The sequence below is a fragment of the Gopherus evgoodei genome, chromosome 6, assembly GCF_007399415.2.
Source record: "Gopherus evgoodei ecotype Sinaloan lineage chromosome 6, rGopEvg1_v1.p, whole genome shotgun sequence".
NCBI classification, from domain to species: Eukaryota; Metazoa; Chordata; order Testudines; family Testudinidae; genus Gopherus; species Gopherus evgoodei.
Genome location: NC_044327.1, coordinates 94,955,265 through 94,982,257, shown reverse-complemented (window position 1 = coordinate 94,982,257; position 26,993 = coordinate 94,955,265). Strand labels below are relative to the sequence as shown.

Here is a 26,993-nt window from a genome sequence, read left to right as displayed (position 1 = left end):
AACGGAGCAGAGAAAACCTTTGGGTTCAGCTAGCCCCACCCCGCTATACCTGCAGCCAGTTCCAGGCCTGAAGGGGGGCGTGTAGAAAAGAATGAAGCCTGGCTCATTTGAAGGCTGTCTGGTGAGGAGACAGGACATCTCTGTCTGCCTACCCAAAGGGATGGATCAGTGATCTGCCAACCAGCGCAGCCACTTGAGGCAAATAAGGGCTCTCCAGCCAAGGGGAACCTGCAAATGGCCACAGGGCAACCTGGCCACAGGGCAACTTCACTAGCTGGGCCATGCCCCAACTAAAGAGACTTGTAGGAAGTAGTCTATGGAAGTGCCTGAAGGAAGACCCACATCCCCTGTTTGGGGGTGACCTACACAGGATCCTGGGCTAGGACCCAGTGGAGAGGGAGGACCTGGGTTCCCCTACTACCGCCTCTGGCCTTACAGACTGAAAGACCAGTGATTTAGCCACTAGGTTGCATGGCCATAGAATACCCTAACACAGCATCACTGATATAGAACATCCTGCTGAACTTGTGCTTAAAAGCCAGTTTGTGTCTTCTCTATAACAAATTTGGTGCCAAATCTATCCTATAAGAGAGAGGACTAGAGGAGGTTGAAAAAAATTTTTGAATGATTTTCTGATTAAAAATGCCCTTTTCACAAAACCAAAAACTTTTTCATGAGAATTTCAATTTTGCCATGTGGCAGCCAGAAAGCTCAAAAATTCTGCTTCGGTTCTCCCTAAACAGAATTTTCCTTGGAAACTCTTCCCATAGAAAATCTTTGTGTTTTTAATGTTTCGTCCTAGTTCAGAACAAAAATTTTTCCAACAATGCAAATTTTTTCACAGAAAGGGATTTCCTGTTTCCAGCCAGCTTTACAGAGAGAACTATTCTGTGATATAATCACTCCAGGTTTCTACAAATTAGTTCAGTCTCAAGACTATTTGTGACCATTTGACCACACTGTTCTTAAGAGTGTCTGTAGCATGCTGTGACCCTGAGCTGTATTCTCCTAGCTGGCCCATTAAATTGCATCCAACTGGCTCTGCCCACACTGAAAGCAAAGTCTCTCAAATAAACAAAACTTTAACAAGATCTTCACTTCCAAACATTCATTTCTCTATTCCTGCTGGGGTGGAAAGTTTTCAATATTCTTCCACATTTTTGGAAGCAGAGTCAAACAGTTCCATCTTATTCTTCCTGGCCTGAGAAAAATTAGCAGGCAATCCTCTTCCTATCTACTGGTGTCTCTTTGTTATGAGGGAAGAGGCAGATTATGTGCTGCCCTCCTTCCCAGAATTTGCCACGCCCTAAAAGTAACAGCAGCCTAAGGGTTTTCCAGTCACCAGCTGTTACCTAAGGAACACTTTCTCACTGTCTCTATGCTTCTGTTATTCTCTGGGTGTCTCTCTGCCTTGGAAGAGGTTGTCTGACTTTGAGACTTCTCCCGCTGGCATTCAAGGGCCCAAATATACCCTGTTACAATGGCCTGCTGTAGACTGGGCTTTAACAAGTCCAGGATAGACCTTAAATTGCATCCCATAGACAGCAACACTGGTGTCTGATTTGTAGTAGGATGTACGAAATATTTAGGCCAACAGAAAATTCTCAGTCATGTGTTGTAACCTATCTCCATCTGGAGCCATAGCATGAAACCCTTGCCTGAATGTGTGGATAAGTCTTTCCACTAATCCATTTGTTTCAGCAGAGTAGTAAGGATCTGACATCACATGCTTGCAACCATTTATTTTGACAAACAATTAACACTCTTTAGATATAAATTGAGTTCCATTGTCACATACAACCTGTTCAGGAATTCCTGTCTCTGAAAAAAATATTGGTTTAACACTCCTAGCATTTGCTCTAAATTAGCTGAATTCATGCAGAATACCCCAGGCTATTTGGAATGGGCATCTACTGCAATCAAAAATGTAGATCCAACAAACTGACCAGCACAGTCTGTTTGGTTTCACTCCAAAGGCTGGCTACTCCCAAGGATGCAAAGGGGCATGTTTAGGCCTCTGTTTGCTGACAATCTTGACATTGTTTTGCCATTACCTCTATTTGTGTATTAATCTCTGGCCACTACACAACTCCTGATAAGGACTTTCATTTCTATAGTTCCCAAATGGGCTTCATGTATTTATTGAAGTAAACATCACCTGAGTTTCACAGGAATAACCAGTCTAGTACCACATATTAGACAATCATAATTGTTGCCATCTCTTGTGTCCTTTGCTGTTGTTTACATAACAACTGTGATATAGCAGAACTACACAATCATGGTGGAGTCCAAATAACACTATATAGTAAATATACATACTGATAATCTGTCTGAGTTCTGGCAGCTTCTAAAACAGGCATCGGCAACCTGCGGCATGTGAGCCAATTTTTAGTGGCACTCTGCTGCCAGACGGGGTCCTGGCCGCCAGCCCCGCTTAGCCCACTGCCTACCTGGATGAACAGAATCCTCGGCTGGCAGCAGGCTGAGTGGGGCTGGCTGCCAGGACTCCTGCTGGCAGGAGACGGTGGACGGAACCCCAGGCCAGCAGCGGGCTGAGCAGGCCGGCAGCTGGGACCCTGGCTGACAGGAGCCAGCAGTGGAAATCCCAGACCGGCAGCGGGCTGAGCTGCTCACCTCGCTGCTGGTCTGGGATTCTGTCCACCAGCCCTGCTCAGCCCACTGCCAGTCTGGGGTTCCGGCCTCTGACCCCTTGCCAGCAGGGGTCCCAGCCGCTGGCACCACTCAGGCCACTGCTGGCCTGAGATACCAGTCACTGGCCCCACTCAGCCCGCTGCTGGCCTGGGATACTGGCTGCTAGCCCCGTGCCAGCCGGAGTTCTAGCCACCGGCCCCGCTCAGCCCGCTGCTGGGCTGAGATACCAGCCGCTGGCCCCGCTGCACTATTATTTACTTTCCATACAATAATAGTTTAGTTATATAATATGACCTTATAGAGAGAGACTTTCTAAAAATGTTAAAATGTATTACTGGCATGTGAAACCTTAAATTACAGTGAATAAATGAAGTCTTGGCACCCCACTTCTGAAAGGCTGCCGACCCCTGTTCTAAAACATAGAACACAGTGAGTGTCAGAACCATAATATCTGAGAGCCTTCCAGTGCATTATGCAACATGGTTAACATTTGTCACCTGATTGTTCTCCCATCCTTTCCCCAGGGGAGAAGTGTGTGCAGGGAACAGTTTTGTTTTGGTAGGTTTTTTTTAAAATAAATATACATGTTGCTATGTGTTTATGTTAGAGAAGGCAAGCCAAAGAAATGTGATTTGCATTTGAATCAGAAGATGGTGATGTTTGTGATGGTCTTGTGGGAATTCATTCCATAGTCTTGGATTGTCCCCCAAAGAAAGTTCTGTCTGTCGGAAGCCATTGAAGGGAGTGAGGAAGCAGAGGACAGGTTTGATATGGTTGCGGTAGCCTCTGTTGCTGAGGAGAAGTGCTGAAGCATTCTGTACTAGTTGGTGTTTCCTAAGTATTGAAGGCTTCATGCCCGCTATATTGAATTGCTGTAGTCCAGCCAAGAGGTGATAAAGCCATATATTACTGAGGCCAGATCAACATTTGTCAGGATGGGATGGAGTCTCCTAGCTAACTGAAGATGGTAGAAAGTGTTACTCACAGATACTGCTATGTGAGTTTAGTATCAGCAAGCAATCCAAGAGAACTCCTTAACTGTCAACTGAATTGACTAATTGTGGATGTATATCTTCATCAGAGTAGACTGCACTGTGGCTGCAAAGACTTAAAAAGCTTTCCTCTGACCATCAGCATAACTTCTGTCTTGCTTGGGTTCAACTTCAACCAGCTGTGCTTCATTCAGGAGCTGATCTTGTCTAACTTCTGGGCCAAAAATACTCTATTCCAATACATTAAAGGTTCCCTTTGCTCTTCAGTGTGACCATCATACTCTTTTCTACCTCAAAACTTTGCAAACAAACTATGCAAGCAACATGCAATTTATGAAAAAAGAACAGGAGTACTTGTGGCACCTTAGAGACTAACAGATTTATTTCAGCATGAGTTTTCGTGAGCTACAGCTCACTTCTTCGGATGCATAGAATGGAACACACAGACAGGAGATATTTATATATACAGAGAACATGAAAAGGTGGAAGTATGCATACCAACAGGAAGAGTTTAATCAATTGAGATGAGCTATCATCAGCAGGAGAAAAAAAAATTTTGAAGTGATAATTAAATTGACCCACAGAGGGTATGAGGAGAACTTAACATAGGGAAATAGATTCACTGCCAAGAACAGAGTGTCAGGGAACGGAGCAGCATATACCAGCAGAATGGTGGTAGGGCTGTGTTAAAGATCCCGTTTGTTGCGGGAGGAGGAAGTAATTGTCAATGCTAGGGGTAAGGAGGCATTCCTGTCTCTTCCCTAAAAGCTCCACCCCAGATGAATTGCTCATATCTGGAGACACAGGGTGGGTTTCAGGAATTTCTTTCTGAGGCATCAACAGCGGCTCCTTGGGGGCAGTTGTGCCTCTGATGACTCACAGGACAGTTGACAGAGGCAGGATTTAACTGCAGATGTAGAGTACATGGCTCTGATCCATAACAAGGTCCATCTACTGTGTTCCCGCTCTCTCTGTCCCCTCCAACCATCCCAGGAATCAGGGAGGGGGAAAGAAGAGGTTATGGCCAGAAATGGAGGGATTAACTCCATTGATAAAGTCAATCCTGCCTTTGTTGATCCTCCTGTGGGTTATCCAAACCTCTGAAGATCGCCAAGAGGTTCACAGGCAAAGACTTGCTGCAAAAGTGAAGTTCATGCTTCAACTCCACAGTCTGCTTCAGCTGTGTGCTCCTTGTCTCCATTCCTATTCTAATTATCCAAGACAATAGCACCAGCCTCTTCATCTGGAGTTTCCATTTGAAAAGGCCTCTATGTTCCCAGGATCATTTCTACTCTACACATATGGGACCAGTGATCTGCAATTGGTCCCCGTTCTCCAGTCTCAGTCTTGCATAGTAGAACACCTCAGCTCTGTTGAAACCAGGTCTTTGTGTCAAAGACCATAATCTTTGACAAAGCAGGAGATTCTATCACAGAGTTAACTAACTTTGATATCTTAGTTGCAACATAACTGAAGCCATGTTATTACATACATTTAGGGGAACAGAGGTGTCCTTCCCAATCTACTCTGTTGTGTGGGGAAATATGGACGGAGTATATCCTGGGAAAGGGAAGGTAAAAAAAGTAAAATAATTGGCCATTTCATGGGTGATAAGAGGAATAAATTGTCATATTCTGGGGAACACTGAAATCCTCCTCATTTAATACACCCCACATTCACCCTGAACTCGCACATAAGTAAAAGACAGTTGTTTTCCCTCCCACTGAATTAAATGAAATATTTCATTTTGATTTTTTTTCCAAAAATTTGCAAGATTTTTTTTCAGAAAGGCATTTTCCATACAAAGAAGTTTAGTTGGGAAATTTTTGACCAGTTGTGCATAACATTTCAGTATTTGCTGGAGATAAAACAATTTATTATCCTCTGGATAGTGAGAGTGTGAAACTGAAAGTGGTGAAGGTTTTGTGCAAGTGCTAAACACTTTTCCATTAACCTAGAATTTCTATACTTCTAAGTGCTAGTAAAGCCTATTGTATCTTATTCTCTTGGGCAAGTTCATCCCTGCTATAATTTCACTGAAGCCTTAAATGCCACATATGGGTTTTTCTTAATTAACAAAATATATTAACTAAAAAGAAGATGGTTGAGTCTAAGTAAAAATCCAAAGTATTCTAGAGCAGTTTCTATGGATGATTTTTAGTTTCAGATTAAACAAATGTAGACAATAAAACAGAGAGATTAGGCCAATGCAGACTGTATAAATTGACTGATGAGGCTGGGTTAAAGAAAAATTATACAGAATTATCTTTTGTTATAAAAGATACTCAAATATTTATTTGTCTAAGCACTTGACATGACATCAGACTGTTCAGGTCAGGTATCTATTCTAGATGCAGACAGAGTGCAAAATGCAACATTTCTATAACTCCCCTGAAGTCAGTGGAGTTGAATCAGTTGTCCAGATATACCAAAAGAAGGACAGGAGACACTTGATATGGTTTTAATCAGGTCACAACTAGTGCTGTCAATAAATTGCAGTTAACTCACACAATTAACTCAAAAAAATTAGTCGTGATTAAAAAAGTTAATCACAATTAATCTCAGTTTTAATTACACTGTTAAACAATAGAATACCAATTAAAATGTATTCAATATTTTGGATTTTTGTCTACATTTTCATATCTATTGTATTCTGTGTTATAACTGAAATCAAAGTGTATATTATATTTTATTACAAATATTTCCACCATAAGAATGACAAACAGAGGAAATAGTAGTTTTCAATTCACTTCATACAAGTACTGTAGTGCAATCTCTTTGTCATGAAAGTCCAATTTACAAATGGATATTATATTTTTTTGTTATATAACTGCACTCAAAACCAAAACAATGTAAAACTTCAGAGCCTAAAAGCAGGGCCGGCTCCAGTGTTTTCGCCCCAAGCGGCAGAAAAAAAAAAAAGCTGTGACCACCGCCGCTTCATTCTTTGGCGGCAATTCGGCAACAGGTCCTTCCCTCCGAGAGGGACTGAGGGACTTGCCACCAAATTGCCGCCGAAGAGCCAGATGTGCCGCCCCCTTCCATGTGCATCCTCAAGCATCTGCTTGCTGTGCTGGTGCCTGGAGCTGGCCCTACCTAAAAGTCCACTTAGTCCTACTTCTTGTTCAGCCAGTCGCTAAGACAGGAGATAATGCTGACCTCTTCTTACAATATCACCAGAAAGTGAGAACAGGCATTTGCAGTACACTTTTGTAGCTGGCATTGCAAGGTATTTATGTTCCAGATATGCTAAATATTTGTATGCCCTTCGTATGCCCCAGAGGACATGCTTCCAGGCTGATGACACTCATTAAAAAATGTATTAATTAAATTTGTGACTGAACCCCTTAGGGGAGAACTGTATATCCCCTGCTCTGTTTTACCTACATTTTGCCATATGTTTCATGTTATAGCAGTTTCAGAGGATGACCAGCACATGTTGTTCATTTTAAGAACACTTATACTGCAGATTTCACAAAATGCAAAGAAGATACTAATGTGAGATTTCTAAAGAAAGCTACAGCATTTGACCCAAAGCTTAAGAATCTGAAGTGCGTTCCAAAATCTGAGAGGCATGAAGTGTGGAGCATGCTTTCAGAAGTCTTAAAAAAGCAACACTCTTCTGTGGAAACTATGGAAACCGAACCACCAAAAAAGAAAATCAACCTTCTCCTGGTGGCATCTGACTCAGGTAATGAAACTGAAAATGTGTCAGTCCATACTGCTTTGGATTGTTATTGAGCAGAACCCATCACTAGCATGGACACATGTCTCTTGGAATGGTGGTCGAAGCATGAAGGGACATATAAATCTTTAGCACATCTGGCACGTAAATATCTTGCAATGCTGGCTACAACGGTGCCATGAGAACGCTGGTTCTCACTTTTAGGTGGCATTGTAAACAAGAAGGGGGCAGCATTATCTCCTGCAAATGTAAACAAACTTGTTTGTCTGAGGGATAGGTTGAACAAGAAGTAGGACTGAGTGGACTTGCAGGCTCTAAAATTTTACATTGTTTTATTTTTGAATGCAGTTTTTTTGGTACATAATTCTACATTTATAACTTCAACTTTCATGATAAAGAGATTGCACCACATTACTTGTCTGAGGTGAATTAAAATACTATTTCTTTTGTTTCTTTTTTACAGTGCAAATATTTGTAGTAACAAAAAATATAAAGTGAGAATTGTACACTTTGTATTCTGTGTTGTAATTGAAATCAATATATTTGATAATGTAGAAAACATCCAAAAATATTTAAATTAATGTATTCTATTATTGTTTAACAGTGTGATTCATCGCGATACATTTTTTTAATTCCTTGACAGCCTTTGCCGCAACATCATTATTTGATGTTTGGGACTACTTGGCAGATAAAGTGTGCAGTGCAGGTAACTCCATGGTTCATTTAATAACTATCCGGGGGATGGGTGGGGTGGTGGAGGCTTCTGCCTGCACTCCTCTCCCCCCTCCCCTTTTCCACCCAGGTCCCCCAGCCAACCCATTGCTGGGACCTTATCATCCCTCCCCCCTCAAATCCCTGCTGTACCATCCATAGGAGCCTTGAACACCACCACTCTTATTTTACACCTTTAACCACCTCCTTTTAAAATCATTTACCAAGTCATTTATCCGGTATCCCTTCCCTATGGAGTACCTGCACTGGACATCCGCCCCACACTTACATAATGAGTTGCGACATCATAGCCTAACAGCCTTCCCTACTCATCATAACAAAGCCCTTCCTGAACCCACCATTCCACCTAAGCCAATCTGGTGGTGAGGGAAAAATTCCTTCCCAGCAGTCCTAGAAAGGAGCAGCTAGCACAATGCCCACAGCAAGTCCTGACCAAACCTAGTATTTAGCCTCCTCAAGGAGAGGGAGGGTGGGTGCTGCTCCACCGGATCTGGGGAAAAGGGGCTTCTCCCACCAGACTTGCACCTTTTGAACTCCCCAGCCCTTCCATCACGCTGACCTACTCCTTCTTTTTGCAACAGCTTCTGAGCCTTGCTTCCCTCCTGGCTGTAAAGCACTATTCCCCTTCCCCCGTAACCTGGACAACAGACCCCACCCCCCCACTTAAAGGTGCAGCGTGGTAAGACAAATTTTGTCCATTGATTGCAGAGGGAAAAAACAGAATGTTGATTAATTGTTATAGTTGAATACAGTTTTACTCACATCCGTGTTACAGGATCGATATCGTTTCCTTTCTCCAAGACAATATTTTCCTCCACCAGAAGGTCTGAAAGAACATTTATTTATGTGTTGTATTAGTATATACATGACTTTATACTGTATATATAGGATATAATAAATACAATTATATATATACAATTTACAATGGGATTTTCAAAAGTGCTGAAACTTGGCCTAAGTCGTCTCCCACCAAAATCAATGACAATTTGACCACTGAGGTCAATGGAAGCAGAAATAGAGCACTGCAGAGCACTTTTGAAAATCCTACCTTTATATAATATTTATGTAGTTTGTATAGATGCACAAACTATAGAATTAAACAATATACAATAAAACTGCAATTAAAATATATTCCTTCTGTTTATGCATGCTTGCCTTTCAAAATGATAATGAATAGTGTGCAAACAGTATATATTAATTTCACATATTAAATCTGTAGATGTAACAAAATATAGAAAGATTATATGTCATATTATGAGGTCAGTAGCTAAGGCTGCGGTCTTTATAGACCAATTATCTTATTCTTATCTAAATTACACAGATGTTAATCTGGAGTAACTCCACTGAAGCCACAGTGTCAGTCCAGATTTACATTAATGTGACTGAACCAAAATTGGCCCTCAAAATGCCCAATGTCATCAAGACGCTATCCATCTCTCTCTGAAGTCCAAGGAAAGTCTTCGTAGACTTCAGTGGGAGTTTAGTCAGGCACCACATGATTGGCTGATGATAATTAAGTTAAAAGCAGGTAAGAAAAAAATCTTAGTGTTCCATTTTATTTTAAAATTAATGAAATATCTATAAGTAATTAGAAAATTTATTTAACAAATTTACATTTCATGAGTATTTTATATCACACTTAATCAAATAACATTATTCTAAAATCATATATTTATGTCATTAGATGTATTGAGGAGAATTCAGTCTTATGAGAACAGTGTTCGGGGTGGAAATGGACACCACCAGCATGAGGAGGAGAAAAAACAGGAGGGCTGAAGAGAAGTGTCCCAGGCTACAGGTAACTGTAGCCAGGATGAGGTGTAATAAACCTGAAAAGAGCAAGCAGTAGTAGAAAAAAGCGAGGGAGGCCTATTCAGAAAAAGAGCAACAGTGGGGCCAAAGAGAAACTCCTGATTTAAAATGAGAAGTGGTGGCGAGAGAAAGAAGAGTGCCTGCCTGATAGACCTTCTCTGGAATGTGGATTAGGAAAGAGAGAAGCAGACAGAGCTGACAGGAGCATCAGCGAAGGACAAAACTGTAAATGATAGGAGCAGAGGAGAAAGAGAGAGCTGGCTTGGTCGACCGATAGTAGTGATGGGGAGAGGAGTAACCAAACCATATAAAGTGTCAATGGAGAGTGGCAGCTCAGGAAAACGATTCGTTTCGGATGTGATATGGGCAAAATTTATTACATAGGCAGTAATTTTTATTCACTGTGATTTGTATGTGACTCTTTGTATTCTTAACCCTTAAAATATTCTGTGTTGCTTTTTTAATACTTAAATAGCAATCGTTATTTTACATTCAATCTGAACAACATAGACATAATATTTTAAGAAGACAGAATTATATCTAAGGCATAGATAAATTAATTTTGCATAAATAGGTTTGTGAAGGAACATTTTTCTGGTTACTGCTAAATATAAAACCTGACTTTCTTTACAGTACATGTATAATGCATAAATTTAAAAAATGTGAAACAATGCTTTGCAAACTTCTCCTTCATAGCTGTCTGCTCTTTTTAAGACAAGTGTTGGCACACCAGTGAAACATTTTTACAGATAATATCTGAAACCACAATTTTGAATAATTTCCAAATGTATCTTTTTGTTGGCTCCGGCTTACTTTAGCTACTTACGCTGGACTGTCACAGTGTCTTATGGATGAGGAGACTCCTCCCCCGCAGGTCCTGCTGCACTCTCCCCATATTGACCACGGACCCCAACCCCCATCTATGCTCTGGGGCCAAGTGCCAAAAGGTACGCACTCTCCCTGATAACACCACTGAAAGATTTTACAGAAAACACAGAATTAGCTTTCAGGCTGATAGAGTTATCAGGACAGAAAAATATAAGGGTCAGACAATGACCAATTATAGGCATTAGCATTCCCTGTATAGATAACAGACTGATATTTTACTTTCTCTAGCCATGTTTAGACATTGGTGAGGGCTTATGTGATTTGTTTATTATCTTTAGCTAAATCCTGTATTATAAATCCTTAACATACACCAGGAGCTTAAGTTTAAAGACTAACTTTCTTTTTTCTATTCACAACTGTACTTAGAATTTCTCATTAAAGAGGACTGATGTCTTTTCAATTCTTTTAGAATTTAGACATTAAGATCTGTTTTTAAGACTGCTTAAGTAAAAACACTCCACCTACTATTCAACTAATAGCTTGATAACACAATATGGAAAGTTCCCATAAGGAATTTTTATGATGATATTTTCTTTTATTAAAAAAAATCTGGGTGAAGTTACAATGGAAAAGGAATTTGTTGCAGTATTTCAGTACACTAACACTGCAGACATAATACAAGCAATGCCAAGACACCAGGGATGGGGTATAGAAAATCATTATACGTGCCGGCTAGCATTTGTTCAGAGATTGAATGAACATATGTACTGAAATATTTTTCAGACAATAGCTGAGCATCTGCAATATGTTACATAACGCTGAATATACATACTGTCAGTATGAAGTCAGGAACTGATTATAAAATTATGCAGATTACAATAAATTCATCATCCCAGATCTGGTATGACAAATCTTATTTACGTAATATGGGGTCAAATCCTGCACTCCTTACTTAGGACCAAATTCTGCTTTCTATGCTTGGTGAAAATCCAGGGTAACTCTACTTAAGATGAACATAGTTACTCTGGATTTTCAGAAATATAACTGAGAGCAGAATGTAGCCTGAAGTTATTCAGGCAAAACTCCAATTTTCACAGGTGTTTTATATGAGTAAGGATGTGACTTTCAGTAAACTGAAACACTCTCTCTCCAATTAATGCAAGAAGGGAGGGCAATCAGAAAATTATGTTCTTTAACAAGAACTCCATTCTAAATTGTCAAATGTGCTTTGATATAAGGGGTACTGTAGGCATAATCATAATGAAGGAACATTGAAACAACATGGCAATATCAATAATGAAATGACTGTAATTTACCTTCAACAAGTGCATTCATGTACAGCAGTGTACATATATATAAACACACACACACACACACACACACACACACACACACACACACACTAGAGATTAGCATCAACATAAATAACTGAGACCTTTAGCCTTCTTATTTTGCTAGCCATACACATGCCAGTCACTTTTTCAAAACATTTATCTATGCTATAGGGATTTTTGTAGCTGGCTACCTTTAATATAGCTTCTTTTTAAGCAGGGCTGCTGTAGTGCATCACAGTTCTGTTTACAAAAATCTCATGCTCCACCAGCTAGAGAAACAAAAAAAGGGCATTCTTATGTGCCCATTCAAAACATCTGAGGCAGAATATTTTAAATCCTAGTTCAAAAGACAGGATCTTTCACTATAAGCTGACATAAGCAAATGTAGTCAGTTTTAATGGAATTTTTCCATTGGCGTAGTAGGGTTTGCCCTGTGGAAGGTGCCTGTGGTTCTAACTAACCCCACTGATTTCGCAGATATTCATGGATCTGTCATAGGCAAGATTCTCCAAATGGAGTTTCTTTCCCTAAATCCAGGCAGTTAGTGGCTGGATTATGCTCTGAAGCATGACGATGTGTATTTTCCTTTCTAATGTAACTCTTAGTATTCATCTGAATGTGTAATTCTTTACTGAATCCTATTAAGCTCTTTTTCTCCTTAATATTTTGAGGAAATGCTTTCCACAGATTAGTTATGCCCTGGTGGGTAAAGAAGTATTTCAGTAAATTACATTTGTAGAGTTTTATTTTTTTAATGACACAGATATTTATAGTAAAAAAGTAAGTGATAATGATTACACCCGTTAAAGGCAAGCATCCATTTTATAAGCCTATTAAATGTGCTCGGAAATTCAAATGCTATGTTGATGAGGGTCATATAAGTACCTGCACATAGATAGATACAATATTTAATATATAATTCCCCCAAAAATATTGTTAAAATTGAGACTATATATCAGTAATTTAGGGTAAAATAGATTATAGGAATGTTGTAATTATCCCCAAACCAAGGATATAAAAACAAAAAATTGAAAGAGACTATTACCTTGTGGTATTTCTACTAATCTGAAGATACAAAGTAAGAATCTTAAATCTATTTTTTTATTTTAACTTTTCTGTACAGATTTACTGGTGTCCTCTGGCTACTTTATACCATTCTGGAGCACCACAAAACAGCCAAACTGGGTTTATTGCTGCCTGTTTTTTCCAGAGCAGTACAAAACAGACGGTGTAAACCACGCTTCCCCCCTCTCTCTTGTCCTCCAAATTTCCACTGCTTCTTGCACTTCCCTATATCCTGCTGCACATATACCCCAAATTCCACCTCCTACCTCCTCTCTCTGTTAGATAAAAGCATTCAATGGGTTACTTTTGAAAAGAAATATTTAGGATGCAGTCTCATTTTTGCTGTTATTTTTTTAAACTGAAAGTTCATCCTTCAGCAGAGGTTAGTAAATAAAATTTCTTTCAAAGAAATAAAAAAGTCCTCTTTCAAAAGGCCAACCACTTCTCATTTTCCTAATGGAACTGGGGGCACAGACTTCCCTCACAGAAAATGTGGCCCCATTGCTGCCAGGAATAGGAGAAGAACACTAAGGACCAGGTGAATGGACAAAATGGTCCTACACTTCTACATCGATATAACACGACCCTATATAACATGAATTCGGATATAATGCGATATAGCAGCACTCGGGGGGGTTGGGGGGCTGCGCACTCTGGTGGATCAAAGCAAGTTTGATATAACGCATTTTCACCTATAACTCAGTAAGATTTTTTGGCTCCCAAGGACAGCGTTATATTGGAGTAGAGGTGTATTTGCTAAAAGCAGGTCATGGCCTCAGTTCTATTGAGAGAAACAGGAAATAGCAGCTCTTTTGAAAAAGGGCAGTTCTTTATAGAAGTCTCTGTGACAGGATAGAATAGAATGTCCATTAATCAGAAAAAAAACTTGCAATGCTTTCAATATAGCCTAGGCACAAGATTTCAGTGAGTTTTAATTATATAGGAAGTTTGAACAATCTGTGTTATTCTGTTATAAAGATAATTAAAGACAAAATAAAGTGTGATGCCAGGTGTTACATTTGCGGGTAATATGCTTATTTTTCACACAAAATAAAGAGGTTGAATTTACTTTAAGTGCAATATTCATCTCACCTTAGCTATGGTGCTGCAACTGGAGCTTCCATAATATGTTGTTTCAGTATGTAGTTCAATATCCAACAATAAGCTTTTCACTGACACTGTTCTTTGTGTACAGGATATTTACACTTTTCATGCAACAATCTCTTCTTTAAAACCTAAGCAACTCATAATGTTCATTTAGAATTTTACAAATGAAATTTGATGCAAGAACCTAGGCTGTGCACCCTTATACTATCAATTATATCCATTTCCAAGAAATAACCGATTGATTTAGGAGCTAAAGTTGACTTTCATTATCACAATCAGCAAAATGTGTCAGTAGATTAAGGAAAGCAAAATAATGCGAAAAATCTGTGGATAGAATAAATAAATAAATCACTTCAACAGTTACCTTATCTTCATCTGAAAATGAGTGAATTGCCTACCGTACCTTTTGTTTGTCTGTAATTTTTGCCATGGTCTGCAATTCATCACCTATTTTAAATCTGAAGCAGATTGTGAGGACTTTGGTAAACTGACTAAAACAAGTCCAGGTTGATGGCTTAAGAAAAAGTTAATGCTTTTTGAGTTGCTTTAAATGTAATGACAAAAATGTGCATTATTCTTTATAAAAATTTGCATTATTTATTATTTTACTTGCAGCCTGTATGTTAGGACTTTTTTAAAACTGCTGGTGACCTGCCTAACAGACAAAGTTTGAACAATACTGTATCAATTTTCTAAAGATAACTTAGCTAATAAAATAATTGATAGCAATCTATAATCCATTTTCCAAGCAAAACAAATGTATAAATTTATGAAGAAAAGAATAATCCCAGAGATTTTATAATAGAGCACATTATATATATAATATTATGCAGCAGAATAATATTGCATATGTGACAGAAGGACAAACAATAATATTTAAGGCTCCTACCTCAGCCAAATCTGGCTGGGTTTTCAACAGGAAAGCAAAAGGCACCGTTTTGGCCCAGGGTAACACCTTGCCAAATTTCGAGCCCCTGCACCAAAGCATGAAAGTACTGGAGCTTTTCAACAAAACAGTTGTAAGAATTTTTACATTGGTAAAACAATGTATTATTTCCTAATGTCTTTGTCAAAAATAGCTGAACAGTTTCTGTTTAAATGTTCAAAAATTTCGAGCCCCTGCACCAAAGCATGAAAGTACTGGAGCTTTTCAACAAAACAGTTGTAAGAATTTTTACATTGGTAAAACAATGTATTATTTCCTAATGTCTTTGTCAAAAATAGCTGAACAGTTTCTGTTTAAATGTTCAAAAATATCTTCAGCCTCAGGCAGAACTTGCATAGAAAATTTCAGCCCAAATGGGTTAAAGTTTGGCAAGCTTATAAGGAACTGAAAGCAGGCCCTTGTTATAAAAAGTTTTAGGTAACCTTAATTACAGATACTGCTGCCAGCTCTGCAGATATGCCGTTACGATACACACTTGCACTCTGGACCGAATTCTACTCTTATTTACACCGTTGTAAATCTGGAGTAATTTCATTGACTTAACACATTTACTCAGAATTTACGCCAATTAAATTGAAAGCAGAAATTGGTTTTCTCAATATGTATTAAGTACAGTTATGCTTTTTGGGATAGGTATTGTCATTTATTATATGATTGCACTGTGCCTAGCACAATGGGGACTAATTCAGTTGTGCCCTTTAGGCACAACTTAAATATATGCGTTAATAATAATAATAATAGGTGTTACAGAAATGCAAGCTATTATTTTTTCCTTAGTGTAGGAAATGAACCTCATATTTGGAAAGAATTTGTGCTATATGGCTTTTTGCTATCAGGAACTACTAATTTACAGGATACTTTGAAGTTCCAATTTACAGATAAGCTTCTTTACTGTTTAGTGGGATGAATAATTTTACATTTGTAAAAAATATACATGCTCCCACGACTGCTACTAAAATCCAATGATGGAATAAGTGTCTGATGATTGGACATGATATTTTGTAGAGAACAGAATGATTGTAATCTCTGGCAAATGGACACTAGCAGTGTTTTAGAGCATTTTTGCTTCTTCACTGTAGTCTTATGGGTTTAAGCATATAAATAGAGATAATCTGCTTCTTGTCATTGGCAAGGGCAGATGATTCCAAAATAAAGTAGACTACTGATTAAGAATAAGGATCCTATCATTTTCTATTGCTCCTTTTTTGGTAGAATGTGAAGGAATCCATATTTTTATTAGCTAACTCTAATTATTATTTTTAATGACCCCATCAATTAAATTATTTAACAAGATTTACCAATACTTCCAAACTCAGCATGTTTTGAATGAAGTCATCAGCAAGGATTAATAAACTATGACAACTCTCCAAAAGCTTTCATTCTCTTTATTTAAACATCAGATTGTAAGTCAAAATGTAGTGTAATCTTTGTTGAAACTAGCCCAACTAACATGGCAGGAGTTAGAACTGAGGAGAGATGACAGTAGTCATTGTTAGCCTAAATCCAGTCTGGAGCAGTAAATTTTAGGGACTGATCTACAGATGTAGCTTTGACAAATATACTAATTCCCAGAGAGTTATCAGAATGGTTTTATACAATTAGTCTTGTCAGTCTGAACAAACCTGTGTAAAGTGCATTGTATATTATCTTGCAAATGGATGTATGAAACTCAAGTTATTTCAGGTCTGTTTCTGTCTGTATTCAGTAAATTGATTTATTTAAAAATATTTCTATGTCTAATTTCTGCTTATAGTTCTGAATGGACTACACATTTTTGGCCATAAAATTTTCCATGGAAAAAAATTAACAGAGATCTTTACTAACCACACAAAATGTTAGATTTTGTATTAAAAATATACATGTGCAGACACACATACACACAGCCTTTGTAGACCTGTGATAGAAAAGAATAAATCTCTGTGTATCCCCATCGAAACAATTACTTTCTGCAGATATCACTGTTAACTCTTATAATCTGAAAGTTTATCAGCTCTTATGGAAAAGTCCTTTAAAACTGAGTAGTTATGAAAACAAAAGGGTTTTATAGAAATAACCCTAAAAGCCAAAACAGCTGTCAGTGGTAAATGTGGGACCATAAAGAACCCTTTTACCATGACAGCTTTTTTCTACATGCCTGAGTGATTTGGCTTATTACTGGAAGAATAAAGTTTTTTTTAATCTTTGAACAAAATAAAAACTTTCAGTCTCCAGATATATGTCATGGCTCATTCATGAAAACATGATAAGCCCAGAGTTAAAATAATCCATTATGGAAGAGTACTATATAATTTAATAAAGATTAAATCAATAGGGGATTTATGGAAATTTATTTGAAAACAGATAGATAGAATTTGACAGAGGATAGCACCCTTCCTGCATATTTTTCAAGCCAACCTATAACATTCTATAACACCGATAAAATTCTTATTAAATTATAGATACTGGTTTTAAAAAACGGTATTTTCTGTCAAATTATTTAGGACTTTTCCACTTTTTGAATTAGTGCATGTCATCTAAGCATCAAAGAGCAAGCACTTTCAGTTTTTCATTTTTGCAGTGTTTATATTTCTTCTAAAACAATAAATCATTTGAACTCACCCCTTTCTCAATGCTCCCTGTCTGGCAAAGAGTACCCTCAGCTGCTGGAATGCTGTTAGTAACACAGCGGTTACTTTTGCTGAGGCACCAGAGCTCTCTACACACTTCCTAGGAAAGAAGGCAGAAGCAAGTTGATCAGAATAACAATCTAAAATTATTTCCAGTGGCCCTACAAAAGTGTGTGCGCGCACACACATGGTTTGTTTTGAATAGAGATAATAAAAATGGGTAAAATTTTTATATATGTATTTTTAAAGAGTTTGGAAACTATTTTGGAGCAATTTCAAAGCCACTATACTTTGCCTAAGAATATTCTGCCAACAATATCAACAGTATTTTACAAAAATGTGTCTTCCATGTTTCCATGGAAGTGATGTTCTGTCATAAGCAGAACCTGCTGCTTAATGCTAATACTGTATTTGGTGTCTTTTTAAAAGAAGTCTTACTGTCCGCTAATGTATCCTCATTACCTTACCTATTGACCCCAAATATCCAATTGTAGAATGATAACTTGACTACTGAAATATAAAAAAGCAATATTGTATTTTATTCCCATTATTTTAAACCATGCAGGTTCTGAGCTCAGGCTACTGCTAACTAAAATGATGTATGTAATTTTGGAATAATTGAATAATATACTAACAAAGATTTCTTTTAGACTTCCCAAATTTATAAATGAGATTTTCATAGATTTATATCATCATGCCACAAACTATTGATTGTATCAAATAAATCAATATAGTTTTTCTTCTAAAATACTTTCTTTGACTTTCGCACTTGAAATTCTATGCATTTGAATTAGGCCAGATTTGTGGACCATCCAGGTACACGGCAAAGGCCATCCATTTATGGGGTTTCTGAGAAAGGCTTGGGGTTTTGGGACCTGAACCAAACACCTCTGAAGTCTCTAAAAGTCTTTCTTTTCACATCAGTGGCTTTTGGATCATGTTCTTTATGTGCAGTGGAATGGGGCATATTTTGCTTTTGTATTCATCGGCTTGTAAAGTAATTTTTGTGTTACGCTGGGAGGTGATAACTTTATATGAATGGGAATCAACTTATTGTCAGGGTGTCTAGACTTTATTAATAGGTGGGGCTTTTTATTGTTAAACACAAAGAAATAAATGTTTTAAATTTAAAATGCAAAGATAAATAGATGTTTTTAATGATCCAATGCAATTTTCATTTCTATTATAGCTCTTTTAATGATGGTTTAACATAATATGCTAATAGTATTTCACATGCAGACAAACACATATATAAAGAATTAAAGGAAAAGGCAGTGCCAATAAGTCAAATATATTGGTCAACTCTCCCCTCAAAATTCACTGTTTCTTTGAAGAAATGACTATCAGGCCTCATTATGTTCCCTCTTTCACAAAACTTTAGATTTAAAAGTGAAAAATTCCATTCTGAAGCACTTATCTTACCTTTCACATTTTATAATGATATTTTTACAAATACAGTGTACTTTTCTAATTAGGTTCTCTGTCTTCCACATCTACATTAAGGCTGCATCTTATATGCACCTTGCTTGTAAAAACTATTAAACTTTGCTACAAGATTCAGTTTTCTTCTATTATACTACATACAGAAATATTACTGTACATATGTATTTATTGGTAGCTCTACTAATGGTCCTGTACTATACGCTTCCAGTAAATATTAGTAACATATAATACAATCTTGCAGGTCATCCTGTATGCAAAATTTCCACTGAAGTAATTAAAATTAGTGAGAGATGTGCACAGAGAATGTTTGCAGGATTGGGCTCCTGTTGTATTTAGCTTCGCTGTTGGTATAAATAGGGAATACTAAAGGAATGATTTTCTAAAATACATTGCAACAGAATTGTCCTAGCTGGCTGGGGAATAAGTAGTAAGCGATCAGGGCTTTGTTACTTTCTAGAGCCTTTGTCCCATTTTTAAATATATGGTCTACACTCTGTGTGCACCCACTTTAATTTTAAACCAGTTGAAGGACAATTTTCTATTGATCTTTGGAGTTCTGTTGAACTTGATGAGATTACTCAGAAAATCAGATTACTAAATATTTCAGTGACTCCTTTTAGGAGAGATGTTGCCATGTGCAAAAGCAATCCTGGATTTTTTATGATGACTGATGGGAAAACTGCCTTCATTTTCAAATTTGGAATTTTCCCCTCCACTGAAGTGTTGAAAACACTTATTTAGGATAATCTCATATTGAGAAAGACTCCTGCCTCTGCTGCACCTGGACTGCTCAAGTGGCAACAGTCTCATATATAAAGAAACACACTGTCAGATGCTTATATTGCTTAAAAGATCTTGGAGAGGAGGGAAAGCAAAGAAGACAAGCCAAAAAAAGTACCATCTTAAAAAATCTATTTAATTGATTTATTAATTTTACTTTGATTAAACTCTGTTTCAAAATTTGTACCAAACCCTAAACATATGCCTTTACCCAGGACTCCTGACTCCAATCCATTTTAGAAAGGATTCCAAACGGAACAGCTAAAATATTTTTGTTTCAGCTTTCAGATAAGGTATGGGGATCTCATGTCCCATTTCATTATCTTTTGGCTCATGTGCCATAACATGTGGCTTAGGCATCTTTTCATATTGATGCAAATGCCAAAGAGATCTCACCTCATTTGTGATAATCCTGCATGTAACCTCACTACTTATGTTTGCACCTAAGCAACTTTAATGTTTAGATTTATAGAATATCAGGGTTGGAAGGGACCTCAGGAGGTCATCTAGTCCAACTCCCTGCTCAAAGCAGGATCAATCCCCAGACAGATTTTTACCCCCGTTCTCTAAATGGCCCCCTCAAGGATTGAACTCACAACCCTGGGTTTAGCAGGCCAATGCTCAAACCATGGGCTCAGATTGTGAAGAAGATTAAACAGTTCAACATTTTTTTGCTTCTGGATACAGAGTTTTGATTCCACTCATAAAGACAGAAGTCATTTGCAAAAATCATATTTGGATCTTGGTTTGGATTTTAAACACCTTTAAATTCCCGGGTCATCTGAATTCAGATTCATGCTTATCATATCTCTAGGCTACCTAACAGCCTAGCAACTAGTAAGATGAATTTCAGCATAGCCAATAATTTTCTAGTGTCTAACTTTAAGTTGAAATATCAACATCTATAGTTTCCCTCAGTTGAGATTTATATCTACAGTATTTGTACTTTACTATTAAGGGAAAAATGATTATTAGAACAAACATTTCATCCATCTATCCAATGTCAGAGTAGCAGTATCAAAGTGAAAAGTTATTAAATGTTAAACATTTCTTGACAACTATGGGACAGATTTTTGCTGCATCCTGGCTACTTTGTGGCATCTGAGCAGCACAAGTTACTGTAGCATACAGATAAATCTTACCCTATAGTGTGTAACTACAAATAAATAACTTGGTAGGAGACACAGGAGACCTGAGTTCCAGTCACAGCTCAGCCACTGGGTGATCTTGTGCAAGCCCTTTCACTTCTGTTTCCCTATTTGTAAAATGGGGATAATAATGCTTACCTCTTTTGTAAAGCACTTTGTGATCTACTAATGCAGGGGTGGCCAACCTGTGGCTCCTAAGCCATATGCAACTCTTCAGAAGTTAATATGCGGCTCCTTGTACAGGCATCGACTCTGGGGCTGGAGCTATAGGCGCCAACTTTCCATTGTGCCGGGGGGTGCTCACTCTTCAACCACTGGCTCTGCCACAGGTCCTGCCTCTGCTCCACCCCTTCCCGCCCCCTCCCCGTAGCCTGCCGTGCCATCGCTTCTCCTGCTCCCCCTCAGAGCCTCCTGCATGGCACAAAACAGCTGAGCAGGAGGTGCGGGGAGGGAGAGGGAGGCACTGATCAGCGGGGCTGCTGGTGGGTGGGAGGTGCTGAGAGCGGTGAGTAGGGAGAGCTGATGGGGGCTGCTGATGTATTACTATGGCTCTTCAGCAATGTACATTGGTAAATTCTGGCTCCTTCTCAGGCTCAGGTTGGCCACCCCTGAACTAATGAAAAGTGCTGTATAAGAGCTAAGTAATATTATGAACCCAGTCTTTACTCAGAATTAGCTTCAGTGGGAGTTTGCCTCAGTAAAATCTGCAGGATTGGTACATAAGGAATGAAATAAATAATTAAGTAAAACTATCAAGGGCTTTTCCATACTATAAGCAGTATAAGTTCTACTTTAAAAAATTATGATATCGTATCACTTCACATGTATATAATATTTTTATTTGTGGAAAATCATGGAAAATACTAAGGTTTTACTCACCACAACAGCACAATTTATCTTTCTATGTAGAGAATTTAAGAAGAAATAAAAACCATATTTCTGTCGATTCTTTTACATATTATAACAAATATTAAAAAGTTTGTTTTCCCCTAATACGCTAATTTAAAAGACCAAAAGGTGAAACACAGATATCTGTAACGTAACTCTAATGAATGAAATAAATCTGGGGTTAAACCAGGGATAAATCTGACTCAGTGTATTCTTTATTTTCAACTAATTTTGGAAAAATTAGAAAGAAAGGCTTAAAAAGAATTATTATGGTGCACAAAGCTTTCTGCCCTCCAGGACAGTCCCAAACCCAGCACTAATTTTACTCCTTGATTACGGATTTGAGACACTCTCCTTATTATCATTACCCTATCAGTAACATCTCTAAACAGCTGTTTCTAATAAGCCAGTCTCAAAACCATTGGAAAGCACTGCCCTGGAAAGGTCAGGGCCAGAGCCACTATTAAAAAGGATACTGATGTTTTATCACACAAAACAAAACAAAACAAATCTACATAAGGTGACCTGATAGCCCCATTCCTTTTTGGACATCAAATGAGGACAGTATATCCTTTCCCCAACTTCAAACAGATCTTAATCCTGTTGTACAAAAAGTATCATGGTAAAAGAAGAAAACAATCTGAAAGCTAATCAATGAGCTCAAAGTCAGTGACTGGATTTTGGAAAGTGTTTTAAAAATCCAGGAAACATTAACTGAAGCTGAGGCCTTGCATAAGATTAAGACAAGATAGATGACAACCTGTAACGGTGTATCTTAGGGCTCCATGACTTCAGTTTGGAATTCGGATGGATGTATTTGCAGTAAATTAAACAAAGCTGAACCCATCTAGAGAAAAAAAACAGCAAATCAAATTATCTTCCTTTTGCCTACATGCTATAAATGATGGAGCCTCTTTCTGTGTGTCATGCAGTCATTTTTAAATTATGTAACAGATAAGCATCCTACATATTAATATTAATAATGATAAAATGATAATAACAATACAGCACAATGAAAACTCAGTAACATGAGAAAGATCACCTTGCTGTGCTGTTTCCAAAATCTAGACTCGAATGAAAGCTTCAAATTAAATTCATTAAAGAATTTGGCTTTTTTCAAACCCAAAATATTCAGAAAAATAAGATGGGAAACACATTGACTAGAAACATGAACTGAGATTTGATTTTCTTTAATAAAATTTTAAAATCTTAGTAATTGGGACTTTACATTCTTTCAGAATGTATTGATCCATAATATGCTGCACCCTTTGATGAGCATTTGTTAAAATAGAGCATTAAAATAATTTTCTTGAATTCTGACATAATTGAGATGTGCAAAAATTTCTGCCTGGTTTATTTCCACCCTCACAACAAAAATATTATTTGTAACATGTTTAGAATTATGAGGGTGATTACGAATCATGGGTGAACCTCAGACAGTTCAGAGGTTTTGCTCAGTTCAGATAAGCACCCAAAAGTTAATATTTTTAATGCTCCATTTCCATAAATGCTCATTAAGCGGTGCAGCATGTTATGAATCAAAACATGCTGAAGGAATGTGAAGTGTCATTCTTAAACTTAGAGGATTTATGCATATTATGTTACCATCTTATTTGACTAAGTATTGGGTGCTTATCTGAACCTTTCCAGAACTACAGCAGTCCCACTCAGTAAGTCAGCATGAAACAAACACCTTTTCTTTCAGACCCACACAGCTTTTCCTGTCTCTGTCCCTACCACCTTCCAGCCTCTGAACTGTCATTTATGTCTCCTAATCCACCTTGTCATCTACCGTCCTCCTGTGACTTCCATTTGGCCACTGGCTCTCCTTCTTCCATTTAAAATTGAAGTACAGAGCCTACGTGCCTTAGTAGTACACCTATATTTAATTTCTATGTGCTCTGGTGTACATCTTTCAAGGTAGGGAGAGATGAACACAAGAGTGCTTTGGTGGGGAAAGTGGGAGTTGAGTCAGGATGGTGGTTGATGTCGCCTTTGTGGGAGTTTGTAAGGAAAAGGATGAAAAACTCCTGGGGTATTAGAAAGAGCAAAGTCTGCGGTCGTGCTTAATAGAACCTATGCTAATCTTAAAAAAAGATGCAAGTACAGTTCAAGAACAAAGCAGTAGTTCAAAGTGTTTTTTTCTTAGGGGAATGATCATGAAAGTACTTCTCAGGCAAAACTCCCACAGACTTCAATAATTTTGAATTAGAAAGACCTGCATGATTGGACCCTTTGTGATAACAGATTTTGCACTTGATAGCCAAGATACTCTCACCTTAAAGAATAATAGAAATTAGAGAGCCTATAATGATAAAGTATAATGTTAAAAGCTCAGATCCTCTCTCAGCCTACAAAAAGTTTTAGCACACATTTATGAACTAGATACAAAAAGGTAATAATCAGTGCCCAGCTAAATTATTTAGGCTCTTCTGACAAACACAAACATTCAAATACAATGTGAATTCAGTGTGATACGAATCAAGTGGAAGAAGAAGGTCACAATACAGTGAGTTAGGAGGGACTAGACAGGAATTTATGAAAACATAATTCACATTATATATGATAATATCAGTGGTTGAGGGAATGAAGAAAAAGTGGAAACAGTCAGTTATTCAGGTGAAGACCCCCAGATGATTTCTCTTTTTTCTTTTTGGAAAAGCATCTCTCAGAATCTGCTCTCACTTCCTCACATTTATTTCCGTCATCACAAAGGCCCCAAGTCAGGCTAACAGTATATCTCATCAACATTACTTGGCTGGAGTAGGTTACTTGTGTACAACAAGGAACAATACATTCACCGCAAGTGGTAGGTCATGCTACTTCTGCAGCACTGATTATTTCTTTCTATATAAAACATGCATTAGTATGTCAAAATACAAGTGTGACAATCCATTACTTTGATGTCCCCGTAATATTTAAAACTAGAGCACCTCATTACAACATCTACCATAACTTCAATCCTTTTGCAGTTTTATTTTCCATTGAAAGAAGTACTGTAGAACTGGAAATAATTGCTGCCCATTCAGTCTTCTCCGTTATTTTTTTCTGGATTTGAAAAGTATGAAAATTAACTGGCCATTTTCTTTTAAGTTAAGATATTCTGACAGCGTATGCTGAGACCAGCTGCAAGAGGCTTTAAGCTCTGTTCCTAAAATTCAAACAAGCCACACATAGTCCTGAGCTTTCCCTGGCACTGCAATCTACTCAAGGAAGGAAACAGAAGTATTAACCTGGGCAGTTGAAGGCAGAGAATTGGGTTCTCAGGGAGGGTGCAGCAGTGAAGGTATGAATATCCTTGCCACTTGATTGCTGCATTAAAATTTTCAGTAACTTTCCATTGATGGCAATCAGGTTCATGGGCACTCCCCCTGCCTCATAACAGGCTTTCCAAGAACAGCAGAGGCACAGCTAGTCCAGCCACTTCTGGGAAATCTGTTTGGTAGGAAACCTGAGTGTTCTCCAGTGCTATGTGATGCGTGTGTGCCCATGGGATCTTAGGTAGGCTATTGAAAGCAGAGGAGCACTCCTTTGTGTGAGAATTGTGCTGAGGCTACCCATTCTGGGGCAATTTGAGTGCCTCCTGTTGCAGCTTGCATGACTTGAACTTCATTTGCACTCAGATTAGGGTTGCCAGGTATCCCGTTTTTGACCGGAATGTCCGGTCAAAAAGCGACCCTGGCGACTCTGGTCAGCACTGCTGACCAGGTAATTAAAAGTCCAGTTGGAGCCCTCTCCTGCACTCTGAATCCCTTGACTTCAGCCTGGAGCCACCTTCTGTACCCAAACACCCTCCCGGAGCCCGCACCCCAACCCCCTGCCCCAGCTCAGAGCCCTCTTCTGCATCCTGAACCCCTCATTTTTGGCCCCACCCTAGAACCCACACCCCAAGACCAAGCCCACATCCCCTCCCAAACTCCCTGTCTCATCCCAAAGCCCCCTCCCACACTCCAAACCCCTCAGCTCCACCCCAGCCCAGAGCCCCCTACTGCACCCCAAAACCCTCATCCCTAGTCCCACCCCAGAGCCCACATCCCAACCCCCTACCCCATCCCAGAGCTCCCTCCCACACCCTGAACCTCTCATTTCTGGCCTCACCCCCCAGCCAGAGACTTCACACCATCCTGCACCCCAAACCCCTGCCTCAGCCTGGTGAAAAAGAGTGACTGAATGAGGGTGGGGGAGAGCAAGCAATCGGGGGGGGGGGGGAATGGAGTGAGCATGGGGCAGGCCTTGGAGAAGGGGCAGGAGACAGAACAAGGGTGTTCAGTTCTGTGCAGTTAGAAAGTTGGCAGTCCTAACTCAGATATGAACAAACAAAATGCAAATAAGAACCGTGACATTTGAGTTTCCTGGTATCTTAGCTGACAATTTGACTGGAGAGCTTGAGTACACACATCAGACCATAACCAACAAGAGAAATATCAGTCCCTGCTAAAGTACATTACTTGATGTATGGGCAAAATTCTATTCTTAGATGTGCATAGATGGCTCCCCCAGTAGAAGCAGGCATTTGCATGTGAAACAAAGTTTGGCACCTTATGTATCTGTATTCCATTAAAGGTGCAGCAGCAAAGGAGGCAGTCAGTGTACTAAAAGAATGGCTAAGCATTATCCGTAAGTCCACATTAGCAGTCAACATCTTCACAGATAGTAAAATGCACCACAACAAAGTCAATCTTATGCATAAAATGTTAACCTCTATAAAAATGTCTGAGGTTTTAGCCATTGCCCTAAGAATCTGTGACCCAGTTTTATGACTTGATGCAAACCAGTAATAAAGCTATGCATTATTTTAAACCACAAAAACCATAGTTAAAGTCATGCATATTTCAAGTATTATTTAAACTAATAAAACAAGAAAATTCAAAGTCAAAGTTGAGATTCCTTCCTGAATTAACCCAGAGCCAGACTTTGACTAGTCATTGTGCAGGTGCTCAGAGTTCTGGGGAGACAGGGCAAGGAGCCTTCCCTC

General features: G+C 38.5%; 1 protein-coding gene across 1 annotated transcript in view; it reads right to left on the bottom strand.

Moving 5' to 3' along the window:
* The window catches only part of ADAMTS6 (ADAM metallopeptidase with thrombospondin type 1 motif 6), a 309,713-nt gene that overhangs the window by 106,161 nt on the left and 176,559 nt on the right, over positions 1 to 26,993 (bottom strand). Inside the window, exons 12-14 of the mRNA XM_030567610.1 lie at positions 17,752 to 17,859; positions 10,700 to 10,845; positions 8,824 to 8,887 (exon numbers count right to left, since the gene is read on the bottom strand). Coding sequence (XP_030423470.1) covers positions 8,824 to 8,887; positions 10,700 to 10,845; positions 17,752 to 17,859 — 318 coding nt within the window. The remainder of the gene's footprint in view (positions 1 to 8,823; positions 8,888 to 10,699; positions 10,846 to 17,751; positions 17,860 to 26,993) is intronic.